Source organism: Taudactylus pleione, unplaced genomic scaffold (assembly GCF_031769625.1).
Source record: "Taudactylus pleione unplaced genomic scaffold, aTauple2 ptg000239l, whole genome shotgun sequence".
Taxonomy (NCBI): domain Eukaryota; kingdom Metazoa; phylum Chordata; class Amphibia; order Anura; family Myobatrachidae; genus Taudactylus; species Taudactylus pleione.
The window spans coordinates 487,080-507,286 of NW_028284641.1; the positions used below are offsets into that span (position 1 = coordinate 487,080).

A 20,207-nucleotide genomic window follows, 5' to 3' on the forward strand; every position below is an offset into this window, starting at 1 on the left:
GGGCAGCAGTGCTGTATATGTGACAGTACACTATAGGGGCAGGAGAGCTGTATATGTGACAGTACACTATAGGGGCAGCAGTGCTCTGTATGTGACAGTACGCTATAGGGGCAGCAGTGCTGTATATGTGACAGTACACTATAGGGGCAGCAGTGCTGTGTATGTGACAGTACACTATAGGGGCAGCAGTGCTGTGTATGTGACAGTACACTATAGGGGCAGCAGCGCTGTATATGTGACAGGACACTATAGGGGCAGCAGCGCTGTATATGTGACAGTACACTATAGGGGCAGCAGTGCTGTATATGTGACAGTACACTATAGGGGCAGCAGTGCTGTATATGTGACAGTACACTATAGGGGCAGGAGAGCTGTATATGTGACAGTACACTATAGGGGCAGCAGTGCTGACAGTACACTATAGGGGAAGCAGTGCTGTGTATGTGACAGTACACTATAGGGGCAGCAGTGCTGTGTATGTGACAGTACACTGTAGGGGCAGCAGTGCTGTATATGTGACAGTACACTATAGAGGCAGGAGAGCTGTATATGTGACAGGACACTATAGGGGCAGCAGTGCTGTATATGTGACAGTACACTATAGGGGCAGCAGTGCTGTATATGTGACAGTACACTATAGGGGCAGCAGTGCTGTATATGTGACAGTACACTATAGGGGCAGGAGAGCTGTATATGTGACAGTACACTATAGGGGCAGCAGTGCTCTGTATGTGACAGTACGCTATAGGGGCAGCAGTGCTGTATATGTGACAGTACACTATAGGGGCAGCAGTGCTGTGTATGTGACAGTACACTATAGGGGCAGCAGTGCTGTGTATGTGACAGTACACTATAGGGGCAGCAGCGCTGTATATGTGACAGGACACTATAGGGGCAGCAGCGCTGTATATGTGACAGTACACTATAGGGGCAGCAGCGCTGTATATGTGACAGTACACTATAGGGGCAGCAGTGCTGTGTATGTGACAGTACACTGTAGGGGCAGCAGTGCTGTGTATGTGACAGTACACTATAGGGGCAGGAGAGCTGTATATGTGACAGTACACTATAGGGGCAGCAGTGCTGTGTATGTGACAGTACACTATAGGGGCAGCAGTGCTGTATATGTGACAGGACACTATAGGGGCAGCAGTGCTGTATATGTGACAGTACACTGTAGGGGCAGGAGAGCTGTATATGTGACAGTACACTATAGGGGCAGGAGAGCTGTATATGTGACAGTACACTATAGGGACAGCAGTGCTGTATATGTGACAGTACACTAGGGGCAGCAGTGCTGTATGTGTGACAGTACACTATAGGGGCAGCAGTGCTGTGTATGTGACAGTACACTATAGGGGCAGCAGTGCTGTATATGTGACAGGACACTATAGGGGCAGCAGTGCTGTATATGTGACAGGACACTATAGGGGCAGCAGTGCTGTATATGTGACAGGACACTATAGAGGCAGCAGTGCTGTATATGTGACAGTGCACTATAGGGGAAGCAGTGCTGTGTATGTGACAGTACACTATAGGGGCAGGAGAGCTGTATATGTGACAGGACACTATAGGGGCAGCAGTGCTGTATATGTGACAGGACACTATAGGGGCAGCAGTGCTGTATATGTGACAGTACACTATAGGGGCAGCAGTGCTGTATATGTGACAGTACACTGTAGGGGCAGCAGTGCTGTGTATGTGACAGTACACTATAGGGGCAGGAGAGCTGTATATGTGACAGTACACTATAGGGGCAGCAGTGCTGTGTATGTGACAGTACACTATAGGGGCAGCAGTGCTGTATATGTGACAGGACACTATAGGGGCAGCAGTGCTGTATATGTGACAGTACACTGTAGGGGCAGCAGTGCTATATGTGACAGTACACTATAGGGGCAGGAGAGCTGTATATGTGACAGTACACTATAGGGACAGCAGTGCTGTATATGTGACAGTACACTATAGGGACAGCAGTGCTGTATATGTGACAGTACACTATAGGGGCAGCAGTGCTGTATATGTGACAGTACACTATAGAGGCAGAAGAGCTGTATATGTGACAGTACACTATAGGGGCAGCAGTGCTGTATATGTGACAGGACACTATAGGGGCAGCAGTGCTGTATATGTGACAGGACACTATAGGGGCAGCAGTGCTGTATATGTGACAGTACACTATAGAGGCAGCAGTGCTGTATATGTGACAGTGCACTATAGGGGAAGCAGTGCTGTATATGTGACAGTGCACTATAGGGGCAGCAGTGCTGTGTATGTGACAGGACACTATAGGGGCAGCAGTGCTGTGTATGTGACAGTACACTATAGGGGCAGGAGAGCTGTGTATGTGACAGTACACTATAGGGGCAGCAGTGCTGTGTATGTGACAGTACACTATAGGGGCAGCAGTGCTGTATATGTGACAGTGCACTATAGGGGAAGCAGTGCTGTATATGTGACAGTACACTATAGGGGCAGCAGTGCTGTGTATGTGACAGTACACTATAGGGGCAGGAGAGCTGTATACAGTCAGGTCCATAAATATTGGGACATTGACAAAATTTTCAGATTTTGGCCTCTATTCACCACCACAATGGTTTTGAAATGAAACAAACAAGATGTGCTTTACCTGCAGACTTTCAGACTTAATTTAAGGGTAATTACATCCAAATCAGGTGAACGGTGTAGGAATTACAACGGTTTTTATATGTACCTCCCACTTTTTTAGGGGCCAAAAGTAATGTGACTATCAACTCAAAAGCTATTTCATGGACAGGTGTGGGCTATTCCCTCGTTATTTCATTATCAATTAAGCAGGTAAAAGGTCTGGAGTTGATTCTAGGGGTGACATTTGCATTTGGAATCAGTTGCTGTCAACTTTCAATATGAGATCCAAAGAGCTGTCACTATCAGTGAAGCCATCATTAGGCTGAAAAATCAGAACAAACCCATCAGAGAGATAGCAAAAACATTAGGTGTGGCCAAATCAACTGTTTGGAACATTCTTAAAAAGAAAGAACGCACCGGAGAGCTCAGCAACACCAAAAGACCCGGAAGACCATGGAAAACAACTGTGGTGGATGACAAAAGAATTATTTCCCTGGTGAAGAAAAACCCCTTCACAACAGTTGGCCAAATCAAGAACACTCTCCAGGAGGTAGATGTATATGTGTCAAAGTCAACAATCAAGAGAAGACTTCACGAGAGTGAATATAGAGGGTTCACCACAAGATGTAAACCATTGGTGATCCACAAAAACAGGAAGACCAGATTAGAGTTTGCCAAACAACATCTAAAAAAGCCATTACAGTTCTGGAACAACATCCTATTGAAAGATGAGACAAAGATCAACTTGTACCAGAGTGATGGGAAGAGAAGAGAAGAGAAGGAAAGGAACTGCTAATGATCCAAAACATACCACCTCATCAGTGAAGCATGGTGGTGGTAGTGTTGTGGCGTAGGCATGTATGGCTGCCAATGGAACTGGTTCCCTTGTATTTATTGATGATGTGACTGCTGACAAAAGCAGCAGAATGAATTCTGAAGTGTTTCGGGTAATATTATATGCTCATATTCAGTCAAATGCTTCAGAACTCATTGGACAGCGCTTCACAGTGCAGATGGACAATGACCCGAAGCATACTGCAAAAGCAACCAGAGTTTTTTAAGGCTAAAAAGTGGAATGTTATGCAATGGCCAAGTCAATCCCCTGACCTGAATCTGATTGAGCATGCATTTCACTTGATGAAGACAAAACTGAAGGGAAAATGCCCCAAGAACAAGCAGGAACTGAAGACATTTGCAGTAGAGGCCTGGCAGAGCATCACCAGGGATGAAACCCAGCGTCTGGTGATGTCTATGCGTTCCAGACTTCAGGCTGTAATTGCCTGGAAAGGATTTGCAACAAAGTATTAGAAAGTGAAAGTTAGATTTAGGATTGTTTAGTTTGTCCCATTACTTTTGGCCCTTAAAAAGTGGGAGGCACATATAGAAACCGTTGTAATTCCTACACCGTTCACCTGATTTGGATGTAATTACCCTCAAATTAAATCTGAAAGTCTGCGGGTAAAGCACATCTTGTTTGTTTCATTTCAAAGCCATTGTGGTGGTGAATAGAGGACAAAATATGAAAATTCTGTCAATGTCCCAATATTTATGGACCTGACTGTATGTGACAGTACACTATAGGGGCAGCAGTGCTGTATATGTGACAGTACACTATAGGGGCAGGAGAGCTGTATATGTGACAGTACACTATAGGGGCAGCAGTGCTGACAGTACACTATAGGGGAAGCAGTGCTGTGTATGTGACAGTACACTATAGGGGCAGCAGTGCTGTGTATGTGACAGTACACTGTAGGGGCAGCAGTGCTGTATATGTGACAGTACACTATAGAGGCAGGAGAGCTGTATATGTGACAGGACACTATAGGGGCAGCAGTGCTGTATATGTGACAGTACACTATAGGGGCAGGAGAGCTGTATACAGTCAGGTCCATAAATATTGGGACATTGACAAAATTTTCAGATTTTGGCCTCTATTCACCACCACAATGGTTTTGAAATGAAACAAACAAGATGAGCTTTACCTGCAGACTTTCAGACTTAATTTAAGGGTAATTACATCCAAATCAGGTGAACGGTGTAGGAATTACAACGGTTTTTATATGTACCTCCCACTTTTTTAGGGGCCAAAAGTAATGTGACTATCAACTCAAAAGCTATTTCATGGACAGGTGTGGGCTATTCCCTCGTTATTTCATTATCAATTAAGCAGGTAAAAGGTCTGGAGTTGATTCTAGGGGTGACATTTGCATTTGGAATCAGTTGCTGTCAACTTTCAATATGAGATCCAAAGAGCTGTCACTATCAGTGAAGCCATCATTAGGCTGAAAAATCAGAACAAACCCATCAGAGAGATAGCAAAAACATTAGGTGTGGCCAAATCAACTGTTTGGAACATTCTTAAAAAGAAAGAACGCACCGGAGAGCTCAGCAACACCAAAAGACCCGGAAGACCATGGAAAACAACTGTGGTGGATAACAAAAGAATTATTTCCCTGGTGAAGAAAAACCCCTTCACAACAGTTGGCCAAATCAAGAACACTCTCCAGGAGGTAGATGTATATGTGTCAAAGTCAACAATCAAGAGAAGACTTCACGAGAGTGAATATAGAGGGTTCACCACAAGATGTAAACCATTGGTGATCCACAAAAACAGGAAGACCAGATTAGAGTTTGCCAAACAACATCTAAAAAAGCCATTACAGTTCTGGAACAACATCCTATTGAAAGATGAGACAAAGATCAACTTGTACCAGAGTGATGGGAAGAGAAGAGAAGAGAAGGAAAGGAACTGCTAATGATCCAAAACATACCACCTCATCAGTGAAGCATGGTGGTGGTAGTGTTGTGGCGTAGGCATGTATGGCTGCCAATGGAACTGGTTCCCTTGTATTTATTGATGATGTGACTGCTGACAAAAGCAGCAGAATGAATTCTGAAGTGTTTCGGGTAATATTATATGCTCATATTCAGTCAAATGCTTCAGAACTCATTGGACAGCGCTTCACAGTGCAGATGGACAATGACCCGAAGCATACTGCAAAAGCAACCAGAGTTTTTTAAGGCTAAAAAGTGGAATGTTATGCAATGGCCAAGTCAATCCCCTGACCTGAATCTGATTGAGCATGCATTTCACTTGATGAAGACAAAACTGAAGGGAAAATGCCCCAAGAACAAGCAGGAACTGAAGACATTTGCAGTAGAGGCCTGGCAGAGCATCACCAGGGATGAAACCCAGCGTCTGGTGATGTCTATGCGTTCCAGACTTCAGGCTGTAATTGCCTGGAAAGGATTTGCAACAAAGTATTAGAAAGTGAAAGTTAGATTTAGGATTGTTTAGTTTGTCCCATTACTTTTGGCCCTTAAAAAGTGGGAGGCACATATAGAAACCGTTGTAATTCCTACACCGTTCACCTGATTTGGATGTAATTACCCTCAAATTAAATCTGAAAGTCTGCGGGTAAAGCACATCTTGTTTGTTTCATTTCAAAGCCATTGTGGTGGTGAATAGAGGACAAAATATGAAAATTCTGTCAATGTCCCAATATTTATGGACCTGACTGTATGTGACAGTACACTATAGGGGCAGCAGTGCTGTATATGTGACAGTACACTATAGGGGCAGGAGAGCTGTATATGTGACAGTACACTATAGGGGCAGCAGTGCTGACAGTACACTATAGGGGAAGCAGTGCTGTGTATGTGACAGTACACTATAGGGGCAGCAGTGCTGTGTATGTGACAGTACACTGTAGGGGCAGCAGTGCTGTATATGTGACAGTACACTATAGAGGCAGGAGAGCTGTATATGTGACAGGACACTATAGGGGCAGCAGTGCTGTATATGTGACAGTACACTATAGGGGCAGGAGAGCTGTATACAGTCAGGTCCATAAATATTGGGACATTGACAAAATTTTCAGATTTTGGCCTCTATTCACCACCACAATGGTTTTGAAATGAAACAAACAAGATGAGCTTTACCTGCAGACTTTCAGACTTAATTTAAGGGTAATTACATCCAAATCAGGTGAACGGTGTAGGAATTACAACGGTTTTTATATGTACCTCCCACTTTTTTAGGGGCCAAAAGTAATGTGACTATCAACTCAAAAGCTATTTCATGGACAGGTGTGGGCTATTCCCTCGTTATTTCATTATCAATTAAGCAGGTAAAAGGTCTGGAGTTGATTCTAGGGGTGACATTTGCATTTGGAATCAGTTGCTGTCAACTTTCAATATGAGATCCAAAGAGCTGTCACTATCAGTGAAGCCATCATTAGGCTGAAAAATCAGAACAAACCCATCAGAGAGATAGCAAAAACATTAGGTGTGGCCAAATCAACTGTTTGGAACATTCTTAAAAAGAAAGAACGCACCGGAGAGCTCAGCAACACCAAAAGACCCGGAAGACCATGGAAAACAACTGTGGTGGATAACAAAAGAATTATTTCCCTGGTGAAGAAAAACCCCTTCACAACAGTTGGCCAAATCAAGAACACTCTCCAGGAGGTAGATGTATATGTGTCAAAGTCAACAATCAAGAGAAGACTTCACGAGAGTGAATATAGAGGGTTCACCACAAGATGTAAACCATTGGTGATCCACAAAAACAGGAAGACCAGATTAGAGTTTGCCAAACAACATCTAAAAAAGCCATTACAGTTCTGGAACAACATCCTATTGAAAGATGAGACAAAGATCAACTTGTACCAGAGTGATGGGAAGAGAAGAGAAGAGAAGGAAAGGAACTGCTAATGATCCAAAACATACCACCTCATCAGTGAAGCATGGTGGTGGTAGTGTTGTGGCGTAGGCATGTATGGCTGCCAATGGAACTGGTTCCCTTGTATTTATTGATGATGTGACTGCTGACAAAAGCAGCAGAATGAATTCTGAAGTGTTTCGGGTAATATTATATGCTCATATTCAGTCAAATGCTTCAGAACTCATTGGACAGCGCTTCACAGTGCAGATGGACAATGACCCGAAGCATACTGCAAAAGCAACCAGAGTTTTTTAAGGCTAAAAAGTGGAATGTTATGCAATGGCCAAGTCAATCCCCTGACCTGAATCTGATTGAGCATGCATTTCACTTGATGAAGACAAAACTGAAGGGAAAATGCCCCAAGAACAAGCAGGAACTGAAGACATTTGCAGTAGAGGCCTGGCAGAGCATCACCAGGGATGAAACCCAGCGTCTGGTGATGTCTATGCGTTCCAGACTTCAGGCTGTAATTGCCTGGAAAGGATTTGCAACAAAGTATTAGAAAGTGAAAGTTAGATTTAGGATTGTTTAGTTTGTCCCATTACTTTTGGCCCTTAAAAAGTGGGAGGCACATATAGAAACCGTTGTAATTCCTACACCGTTCACCTGATTTGGATGTAATTACCCTCAAATTAAATCTGAAAGTCTGCGGGTAAAGCACATCTTGTTTGTTTCATTTCAAAGCCATTGTGGTGGTGAATAGAGGACAAAATATGAAAATTCTGTCAATGTCCCAATATTTATGGACCTGACTGTATGTGACAGTACACTATAGGGGCAGCAGTGCTGTATATGTGACAGTACACTATAGGGGCAGGAGAGCTGTATATGTGACAGTACACTATAGGGGCAGCAGTGCTGACAGTACACTATAGGGGAAGCAGTGCTGTGTATGTGACAGTACACTATAGGGGCAGCAGTGCTGTGTATGTGACAGTACACTGTAGGGGCAGCAGTGCTGTATATGTGACAGTACACTATAGAGGCAGGAGAGCTGTATATGTGACAGGACACTATAGGGGCAGCAGTGCTGTATATGTGACAGTACACTATAGGGGCAGCAGTGCTGTATATGTGACAGTACACTATAGGGGCAGCAGTGCTGTATATGTGACAGTACACTATAGGGGCAGGAGAGCTGTATATGTGACAGTACACTATAGGGGCAGCAGTGCTCTGTATGTGACAGTACGCTATAGGGGCAGCAGTGCTGTATATGTGACAGTACACTATAGGGGCAGCAGTGCTGTGTATGTGACAGTACACTATAGGGGCAGCAGTGCTGTGTATGTGACAGTACACTATAGGGGCAGCAGCGCTGTATATGTGACAGGACACTATAGGGGCAGCAGCGCTGTATATGTGACAGTACACTATAGGGGCAGCAGCGCTGTATATGTGACAGTACACTATAGGGGCAGCAGTGCTGTATATGTGACAGTACACTATAGGGGCAGGAGAGCTGTATATGTGACAGTACACTATAGGGGCAGCAGTGCTGACAGTACACTATAGGGGAAGCAGTGCTGTGTATGTGACAGTACACTATAGGGGCAGCAGTGCTGTGTATGTGACAGTACACTGTAGGGGCAGCAGTGCTGTGTATGTGACAGTACACTATAGGGGCAGGAGAGCTGTATATGTGACAGTACACTATAGGGGCAGCAGTGCTGTGTATGTGACAGTACACTATAGGGGCAGCAGTGCTGTATATGTGACAGGACACTATAGGGGCAGCAGTGCTGTATATGTGACAGTACACTGTAGGGGCAGGAGAGCTGTATATGTGACAGTACACTATAGGGGCAGGAGAGCTGTATATGTGACAGTACACTATAGGGACAGCAGTGCTGTATATGTGACAGTACACTAGGGGCAGCAGTGCTGTATGTGTGACAGTACACTATAGGGGCAGCAGTGCTGTGTATGTGACAGTACACTATAGGGGCAGCAGTGCTGTATATGTGACAGGACACTATAGGGGCAGCAGTGCTGTATATGTGACAGGACACTATAGGGGCAGCAGTGCTGTATATGTGACAGGACACTATAGGGGCAGCAGTGCTGTATATGTGACAGGACACTATAGAGGCAGCAGTGCTGTATATGTGACAGTGCACTATAGGGGAAGCAGTGCTGTGTATGTGACAGTACACTATAGGGGCAGGAGAGCTGTATATGTGACAGGACACTATAGGGGCAGCAGTGCTGTATATGTGACAGGACACTATAGGGGCAGCAGTGCTGTATATGTGACAGTACACTATAGGGGCAGCAGTGCTGTATATGTGACAGTACACTGTAGGGGCAGCAGTGCTGTGTATGTGACAGTACACTATAGGGGCAGGAGAGCTGTATATGTGACAGTACACTATAGGGGCAGCAGTGCTGTGTATGTGACAGTACACTATAGGGGCAGCAGTGCTGTATATGTGACAGGACACTATAGGGGCAGCAGTGCTGTATATGTGACAGTACACTGTAGGGGCAGCAGTGCTATATGTGACAGTACACTATAGGGGCAGGAGAGCTGTATATGTGACAGTACACTATAGGGACAGCAGTGCTGTATATGTGACAGTACACTATAGGGACAGCAGTGCTGTATATGTGACAGTACACTATAGGGGCAGCAGTGCTGTATATGTGACAGTACACTATAGAGGCAGAAGAGCTGTATATGTGACAGTACACTATAGGGGCAGCAGTGCTGTATATGTGACAGGACACTATAGGGGCAGCAGTGCTGTATATGTGACAGGACACTATAGGGGCAGCAGTGCTGTATATGTGACAGTACACTATAGAGGCAGCAGTGCTGTATATGTGACAGTGCACTATAGGGGAAGCAGTGCTGTATATGTGACAGTGCACTATAGGGGCAGCAGTGCTGTGTATGTGACAGGACACTATAGGGGCAGCAGTGCTGTGTATGTGACAGTACACTATAGGGGCAGGAGAGCTGTGTATGTGACAGTACACTATAGGGGCAGCAGTGCTGTGTATGTGACAGTACACTATAGGGGCAGCAGTGCTGTATATGTGACAGTGCACTATAGGGGAAGCAGTGCTGTATATGTGACAGTACACTATAGGGGCAGCAGTGCTGTGTATGTGACAGTACACTATAGGGGCAGGAGAGCTGTATACAGTCAGGTCCATAAATATTGGGACATTGACAAAATTTTCAGATTTTGGCCTCTATTCACCACCACAATGGTTTTGAAATGAAACAAACAAGATGTGCTTTACCTGCAGACTTTCAGACTTAATTTAAGGGTAATTACATCCAAATCAGGTGAACGGTGTAGGAATTACAACGGTTTCTATATGTACCTCCCACTTTTTTAGGGGCCAAAAGTAATGTGACTATCAACTCAAAAGCTATTTCATGGACAGGTGTGGGCTATTCCCTCGTTATTTCATTATCAATTAAGCAGGTAAAAGGTCTGGAGTTGATTCTAGATGTGACATTTGCATTTGGAATCAGTTGCTGTCAACTTTCAATATGAGATCCAAAGAGCTGTCACTATCAGTGAAGCCATCATTAGGCTGAAAAATCAGAACAAACCCATCAGAGAGATAGCAAAAACATTAGGTGTGGCCAAATCAACTGTTTGGAACATTCTTAAAAAGAAAGAACGCACCGGAGAGCTCAGCAACACCAAAAGACCCGGAAGACCATGGAAAACAACTGTGGTGGATGACAAAAGAATTATTTCCCTGGTGAAGAAAAACCCCTTCACAACAGTTGGCCAAATCAAGAACACTCTCCAGGAGGTAGATGTATATGTGTCAAAGTCAACAATCAAGAGAAGACTTCACGAGAGTGAATATAGAGGGTTCACCACAAGATGTAAACCATTGGTGATCCACAAAAACAGGAAGACCAGATTAGAGTTTGCCAAACAACATCTAAAAAAGCCATTACAGTTCTGGAACAACATCCTATTGAAAGATGAGACAAAGATCAACTTGTACCAGAGTGATGGGAAGAGAAGAGAAGAGAAGGAAAGGAACTGCTAATGATCCAAAACATACCACCTCATCAGTGAAGCATGGTGGTGGTAGTGTTGTGGCGTAGGCATGTATGGCTGCCAATGGAACTGGTTCCCTTGTATTTATTGATGATGTGACTGCTGACAAAAGCAGCAGAATGAATTCTGAAGTGTTTCGGGTAATATTATATGCTCATATTCAGTCAAATGCTTCAGAACTCATTGGACAGCGCTTCACAGTGCAGATGGACAATGACCCGAAGCATACTGCAAAAGCAACCAGAGTTTTTTAAGGCTAAAAAGTGGAATGTTATGCAATGGCCAAGTCAATCCCCTGACCTGAATCTGATTGAGCATGCATTTCACTTGATGAAGACAAAACTGAAGGGAAAATGCCCCAAGAACAAGCAGGAACTGAAGACATTTGCAGTAGAGGCCTGGCAGAGCATCACCAGGGATGAAACCCAGCGTCTGGTGATGTCTATGCGTTCCAGACTTCAGGCTGTAATTGCCTGGAAAGGATTTGCAACAAAGTATTAGAAAGTGAAAGTTAGATTTAGGATTGTTTAGTTTGTCCCATTACTTTTGGCCCTTAAAAAGTGGGAGGCACATATAGAAACCGTTGTAATTCCTACACCGTTCACCTGATTTGGATGTAATTACCCTCAAATTAAATCTGAAAGTCTGCGGGTAAAGCACATCTTGTTTGTTTCATTTCAAAGCCATTGTGGTGGTGAATAGAGGACAAAATATGAAAATTCTGTCAATGTCCCAATATTTATGGACCTGACTGTATGTGACAGTACACTATAGGGGCAGCAGTGCTGTATATGTGACAGTACACTATAGGGGCAGGAGAGCTGTATATGTGACAGTACACTATAGGGGCAGCAGTGCTGACAGTACACTATAGGGGAAGCAGTGCTGTGTATGTGACAGTACACTATAGGGGCAGCAGTGCTGTGTATGTGACAGTACACTGTAGGGGCAGCAGTGCTGTATATGTGACAGTACACTATAGAGGCAGGAGAGCTGTATATGTGACAGGACACTATAGGGGCAGCAGTGCTGTATATGTGACAGTACACTATAGGGGCAGCAGTGCTGTATATGTGACAGTACACTATAGGGGCAGCAGTGCTGTATATGTGACAGTACACTATAGGGGCAGGAGAGCTGTATATGTGACAGTACACTATAGGGGCAGCAGTGCTCTGTATGTGACAGTACGCTATAGGGGCAGCAGTGCTGTATATGTGACAGTACACTATAGGGGCAGCAGTGCTGTGTATGTGACAGTACACTATAGGGGCAGCAGTGCTGTGTATGTGACAGTACACTATAGGGGCAGCAGCGCTGTATATGTGACAGGACACTATAGGGGCAGCAGCGCTGTATATGTGACAGTACACTATAGGGGCAGCAGCGCTGTATATGTGACAGTACACTATAGGGGCAGCAGTGCTGTATATGTGACAGTACACTATAGGGGCAGGAGAGCTGTATATGTGACAGTACACTATAGGGGCAGCAGTGCTGACAGTACACTATAGGGGAAGCAGTGCTGTGTATGTGACAGTACACTATAGGGGCAGCAGTGCTGTGTATGTGACAGTACACTGTAGGGGCAGCAGTGCTGTGTATGTGACAGTACACTATAGGGGCAGGAGAGCTGTATATGTGACAGTACACTATAGGGGCAGCAGTGCTGTGTATGTGACAGTACACTATAGGGGCAGCAGTGCTGTATATGTGACAGGACACTATAGGGGCAGCAGTGCTGTATATGTGACAGTACACTGTAGGGGCAGGAGAGCTGTATATGTGACAGTACACTATAGGGGCAGGAGAGCTGTATATGTGACAGTACACTATAGGGACAGCAGTGCTGTATATGTGACAGTACACTAGGGGCAGCAGTGCTGTATGTGTGACAGTACACTATAGGGGCAGCAGTGCTGTGTATGTGACAGTACACTATAGGGGCAGCAGTGCTGTATATGTGACAGGACACTATAGGGGCAGCAGTGCTGTATATGTGACAGGACACTATAGGGGCAGCAGTGCTGTATATGTGACAGGACACTATAGGGGCAGCAGTGCTGTATATGTGACAGGACACTATAGAGGCAGCAGTGCTGTATATGTGACAGTGCACTATAGGGGAAGCAGTGCTGTGTATGTGACAGTACACTATAGGGGCAGGAGAGCTGTATATGTGACAGGACACTATAGGGGCAGCAGTGCTGTATATGTGACAGGACACTATAGGGGCAGCAGTGCTGTATATGTGACAGTACACTATAGGGGCAGCAGTGCTGTATATGTGACAGTACACTGTAGGGGCAGCAGTGCTGTGTATGTGACAGTACACTATAGGGGCAGGAGAGCTGTATATGTGACAGTACACTATAGGGGCAGCAGTGCTGTGTATGTGACAGTACACTATAGGGGCAGCAGTGCTGTATATGTGACAGGACACTATAGGGGCAGCAGTGCTGTATATGTGACAGTACACTGTAGGGGCAGCAGTGCTATATGTGACAGTACACTATAGGGGCAGGAGAGCTGTATATGTGACAGTACACTATAGGGACAGCAGTGCTGTATATGTGACAGTACACTATAGGGACAGCAGTGCTGTATATGTGACAGTACACTATAGGGGCAGCAGTGCTGTATATGTGACAGTACACTATAGAGGCAGAAGAGCTGTATATGTGACAGTACACTATAGGGGCAGCAGTGCTGTATATGTGACAGGACACTATAGGGGCAGCAGTGCTGTATATGTGACAGGACACTATAGGGGCAGCAGTGCTGTATATGTGACAGTACACTATAGAGGCAGCAGTGCTGTATATGTGACAGTGCACTATAGGGGAAGCAGTGCTGTATATGTGACAGTGCACTATAGGGGCAGCAGTGCTGTGTATGTGACAGGACACTATAGGGGCAGCAGTGCTGTGTATGTGACAGTACACTATAGGGGCAGGAGAGCTGTGTATGTGACAGTACACTATAGGGGCAGCAGTGCTGTGTATGTGACAGTACACTATAGGGGCAGCAGTGCTGTATATGTGACAGTGCACTATAGGGGAAGCAGTGCTGTATATGTGACAGTACACTATAGGGGCAGCAGTGCTGTGTATGTGACAGTACACTATAGGGGCAGGAGAGCTGTATACAGTCAGGTCCATAAATATTGGGACATTGACAAAATTTTCAGATTTTGGCCTCTATTCACCACCACAATGGTTTTGAAATGAAACAAACAAGATGTGCTTTACCTGCAGACTTTCAGACTTAATTTAAGGGTAATTACATCCAAATCAGGTGAACGGTGTAGGAATTACAACGGTTTCTATATGTACCTCCCACTTTTTTAGGGGCCAAAAGTAATGTGACTATCAACTCAAAAGCTATTTCATGGACAGGTGTGGGCTATTCCCTCGTTATTTCATTATCAATTAAGCAGGTAAAAGGTCTGGAGTTGATTCTAGATGTGACATTTGCATTTGGAATCAGTTGCTGTCAACTTTCAATATGAGATCCAAAGAGCTGTCACTATCAGTGAAGCCATCATTAGGCTGAAAAATCAGAACAAACCCATCAGAGAGATAGCAAAAACATTAGGTGTGGCCAAATCAACTGTTTGGAACATTCTTAAAAAGAAAGAACGCACCGGAGAGCTCAGCAACACCAAAAGACCCGGAAGACCATGGAAAACAACTGTGGTGGATGACAAAAGAATTATTTCCCTGGTGAAGAAAAACCCCTTCACAACAGTTGGCCAAATCAAGAACACTCTCCAGGAGGTAGATGTATATGTGTCAAAGTCAACAATCAAGAGAAGACTTCACGAGAGTGAATATAGAGGGTTCACCACAAGATGTAAACCATTGGTGATCCACAAAAACAGGAAGACCAGATTAGAGTTTGCCAAACAACATCTAAAAAAGCCATTACAGTTCTGGAACAACATCCTATTGAAAGATGAGACAAAGATCAACTTGTACCAGAGTGATGGGAAGAGAAGAGAAGAGAAGGAAAGGAACTGCTAATGATCCAAAACATACCACCTCATCAGTGAAGCATGGTGGTGGTAGTGTTGTGGCGTAGGCATGTATGGCTGCCAATGGAACTGGTTCCCTTGTATTTATTGATGATGTGACTGCTGACAAAAGCAGCAGAATGAATTCTGAAGTGTTTCGGGTAATATTATATGCTCATATTCAGTCAAATGCTTCAGAACTCATTGGACAGCGCTTCACAGTGCAGATGGACAATGACCCGAAGCATACTGCAAAAGCAACCAGAGTTTTTTAAGGCTAAAAAGTGGAATGTTATGCAATGGCCAAGTCAATCCCCTGACCTGGATCCGATTGAGCATGCATTTCACTTGATGAAGACAATACTGAAGGGAAAATGCCCCAAGAACAAGCAGGAACTGAAGACATTTGCAGTAGAGGCCTGGCAGAGCATCACCAGGGATGAAACCCAGCGTCTGGTGATGTCTATGCGTTCCAGACTTCAGGCTGTAATTGCCTGCAAAGAATTTGCAACAAAGTATTAAAAAGTGAAAGTTAGATTTAGGATTGTTTAGTTTGTCCCATTACTTTTGGCCCCTTAAAAAGTGGGAGGCACATATAGAAACCGTAGTAATTCCTACACCGTTCACCTGATTTGGATGTAATTACCCTCAAATTAAATCTGATAGTCTGCAGTTAAATCACATCTTGTTTGTTTCATTTCAAAGCCATTGTGGTGGTGAATAGAGGCCAAAATATGAAAATTCTGTCAATGTCCCAATATTTATGGACCTGACTGTATGTGACAGTACACTATAGGGGCAGCAGTGCTGTATATGTGACAGTACACTATAGAGGCAGCAGTGCTGTATATGTGACAGTACACTATAGGGGCAGCAGTGCTGTATATGTGACAGTACACTATAGGGGCAGGAGAGCTGTATATGTGACAGTACACTCTAGAGGCAGCAGTGCTATATATGTGACAGTACACTATAGGGGCAGCAGTGCTGTATATGTGACAGTACACTATAGGGCCAGCAGCGCTATATATGTGACAGTACACTATAGGGGCAGCAGTGCTGTGTGTGTGACAGTACACTATAGGGGTAGCAGTGCTGTATATGTGACAGTACACTATAGGGGCAGCAGTGCTGTATATGTGACAGTACACTATAGGGCCAGCAGCGCTATATATGTGACAGTACACTATAGGGGCAGCAGTGCTGTGTGTGTGACAGTACACTATAGGGGTAGCAGTGCTGTATATGTGACAGTACACTATAGGGGCAGGAGAGCTGTATATGTGACAGTACACTATAGGGGCAGCAGTGCTATATATGTGACAGTACACTATAGGGGCAGCAGTGCTGTATATGAATGAGAGCGTTCACACTTTCACAACACTTTGAACTGTCTCAGACTGAACGTCTGACGCTCCTGTATCACGGTAGACGGGACACACAGGTCATCCCCCCGCCATGGTTACAGGAGAGATGTTACACAATGGATGTCAGGCTTCAGGTCTTCGGGGCTGAGGCTCTGTAGTTTCTTCCTCAGGGCTTTAGGATTCTGAAAGAGACCCCAGACCCCTATTAATGTGCTAGAGCTGAGAGACAGAGATCAGCCTCGATTACCAGGAGAGGCCATAGGTCAGTCAGAGCAGCCAACATTGCCTTTAATGGAGTATTGCGGGTAACCTAGGCTGTATGGGGTAAAACCATTATGAATTGGGAAAAGGTTGAACAAAATGAGCTTGGTCATATGTTAGGTGTATACTGATAAAGGGTTAGTAATGGGGAGCTTTGGTGGATCTGATGAGATATATATATATATATCTTTATTTTTTCCTTGTATTCAGCTTCTCCAGGTTATATTCCCCCGTCTGCTAATTTTGACTGCGAGCAGCTGGAAGGCGCGGCACCTGTATTACCTGCCGTCACCGCAAAGAAGAGCAAGAAAGGTAACGGGAGGAGCACATTGGCGCCCGTCGTATGGGGTCGGCCTGTTCCCTCCTCTGTCCATGGGCACAGCTCTCACAGGGGAACGGTTTGCTTGTGACGTTGTAATTCTCCTCTCTTGAAGAGTCTTAGTAAATATCGCTGCTGTTCTGTAAAGTGACCCCTTGATGCCTATAAACTAAACTAAAAGGGACCATGGGCTGGGCGTAGTGTTGAAAAAATAAACCTAACCCGATTGGAACAAATAATTAACGTCCTTTAGGAAAGTGATCTATTGCGTCATGTCCATGTGACCTTTACTCTGTCATTTAACCACATTGGTGACGATGAGCGTGTAGGAATACTTCCAGCTATGGCACCAAATTACCTATATAGCCAGTTTTTGAGCTAGAGGGCCTGATTCAGAGCCGCACGCAGTGCCCCCGGTCATGTAGTTGAGTGATTTTTTTTGTTTGTAACTGCGCATGTGCGAAAATCCTTAAAAACTCGTACGGTGCATGTGTTGCACAGAGTGTATGCAGAAAGACACAGTTGCAATAGAGACGCACCGTATCCGAAATGACGTGGAAAAGCTCAGGGGAAGTGGCTGAGTGCAGAGCGGCAGGCATAGGAGGCCAGACTGAGTACAGAGTGGCAGGCATAGGAGGCCATAGTCAGACTGAGTGCAGAGCGGCAGGCATAGGAGGCCATAGTCAGACTGAGTGCAGAGCGGCAGGCATAGGAGGCCATAGACTGAGTGCAGAGAGGCAGGCATAGGAGGCCATAGTCAGACTGAGCGCAGAGCGGCAGGCATAGGAGGCCATAGTCAGACTGAGTGCAGAGCGGCAGGCATAGGAGGCCATAGTCAGACTGAGCGCAGAGCGGCAGGCATATGAGGCCATAGTCAGACTGAGTGCAGAGTGGCAGGCATAGGAGGCCATAGTCAGACTGAGTGCAGAGCGGCAGGCATAGGAGGCCATAGTCAGACTGAGTGCAGAGCGGCAGGCATAGGAGGCCATAGTCAGACTGAGTGCAGAGCGGCAGGCATAGGAGGCCATAGTCAGACTGAGTGCAGAGCGGCAGGCATAGGAGGCCATAGTCAGACTGAGTGCAGAGCGGCAGGCATAGGAGGCCATAGTCAGACTGAGTGCAGAGCGGCAGGCATAGGAGGCCATAGTCAGACTGAGTGCAGAGCGGCAGGCATAGGAGGCCATAGACTGACTGCAGAGCGGCAGGCATAGGAGGCCATAGTCAGACTGAGTGCAGAGCGGCAGGCATAGGAGGCCATAGTCAGACTGAGTGCAGAGCGGCAGGCATAGGAGGCCATAGTCAGACTGAGTGCAGAGCGGCAGGCATAGGAGGCCATAGTCAGACTGAGTGCAGAGCGGCAGGCATAGGAGGCCATAGACAGACTGAGTGCAGAGCGGCAGGCATAGGAGGCCATAGACTGAGTGCAGAGCGGCAGGCATAGGAGGCCATAGTCAGACTGAGTGCAGAGCGGCAGGCATAGGAGGCCATAGTCAGACTGAGTGCAGAGCGGCAGGCATAGGAGGCCATAGTCAGACTGAGTGCAGAGCGGCAGGCATAGGAGGCCATAGACTGACTGCAGAGCGGCAGGCATAGGAGGCCATAGTCAGACTGAGTGCAGAGCGGCAGGCATAGGAGGCCATAGTCAGACTGAGTGCAGAGCGGCAGGCATAGGAGGCCATAGTCAGACTGAGTGCAGAGCGGCAGGCATAGGAGGCCATAGACTGAGTGCAGAGAGGCAGGCATAGGAGGCCATAGTCAGACTGAGCGCAGAGCGGCAGGCATAGGAGGCCATAGTCAGACTGAGTGCAGAGCGGCAGGCATACGAGGCCATAGACTAAGTGCAGAGAGGCAGGCATAGGAGGCCATAGTCAGACTGAGTGCAGAGCGGCAGGCATAGGAGGCCATAGACTGAGTGCAGAGCGGCAGGCATAGGAGGCCATAGACTGAGTGCAGAGCGGCAGGCATAGGAGGCCATAGACTCAGTGCAGAGCGGCAGGCATAGGAGGCCATAGTCAGACTGCTATAGGGCAGGCGCAAGTGTCAATGGTGGCGTCTAAAGAAGCACTAACCGGTATTACAGCGTGTACGGGCGCTGACAGTGGGCACCTTTGGCTGGAAAGACTTTGTAACGGCATTTGCATACGGGTGACCGCCAATAGACGCGGCTGCGTCTTCCTTTGCATCAGGCCCAGAGCGTCTTATGAACGACACGTTATAGATTATTGCAGGGAGAACATGACACGATTGTTGGCAGCGTTTGTTCCCTGTGAGTGTAAACGCTTAGCGCACAATTCTTTATACCCAAGGCAAGAAGCGAACGTTAGCGGATGTGAAAAACTCCTCTGCGGAAAGTTTGCAGATTGAGGAGCAGCTGGACTCCGTCCCGCAGGAGACGCAGAAGAGCCAGCCGGAGAAGGTGCGTCCCCATCATGGATGAACGTAGGGATAAGCGTGAGACATCGTGTCACTGGGTTATGTGTGTTGCTGTTACCTCTGTCATTCGCGCAGGGAACACTGGAAGCTGGGTGGTTAGAGGCTCTGCCAGGAGTTTGGGTACTTTAGGAATTTCTGCGCAAAGTGTGACCTCCTCCCCCTCTACATGCGCGGCCTGCCGCAGAAGTAGCGTGTTTTGTTGTAGGTGCCATATTTATTTTATTTCTAATGCAAATCATTGATAGTTGGCATCTACACAGTCTTCAGGGCTGCAAGTGTCCATTGGGCTAATACCATCTCAAAGTGGATGGTACATAGTGCCCTTGTCATAGACCACCGCTGTTCCTCTCCCAAATGCTGCGGCTCTTAAGGATGGCCCAGTCAGACTGAACATCTGGGGCCACCTTTACTACTTTTTTTGGTAACAGTGGTCCAATCCCAC

General features: G+C 46.0%; 1 protein-coding gene across 3 annotated transcripts in view; it reads left to right on the forward strand.

Annotated features, from left to right (window-relative positions):
* Window positions 1–20,207, forward strand: part of FANCD2 (FA complementation group D2) — a 251,017-nt gene that overhangs the window by 115,388 nt on the left and 115,422 nt on the right. For all 3 annotated transcript variants that reach the window (XM_088479530.1, XM_088479531.1, XM_088479532.1), the window contains exons 27-28: window positions 17,224–17,325; window positions 19,639–19,748. In XM_088479530.1, coding sequence (XP_088335656.1) covers window positions 17,224–17,325; window positions 19,639–19,748 — 212 coding nt within the window. The remainder of the gene's footprint in view (window positions 1–17,223; window positions 17,326–19,638; window positions 19,749–20,207) is intronic.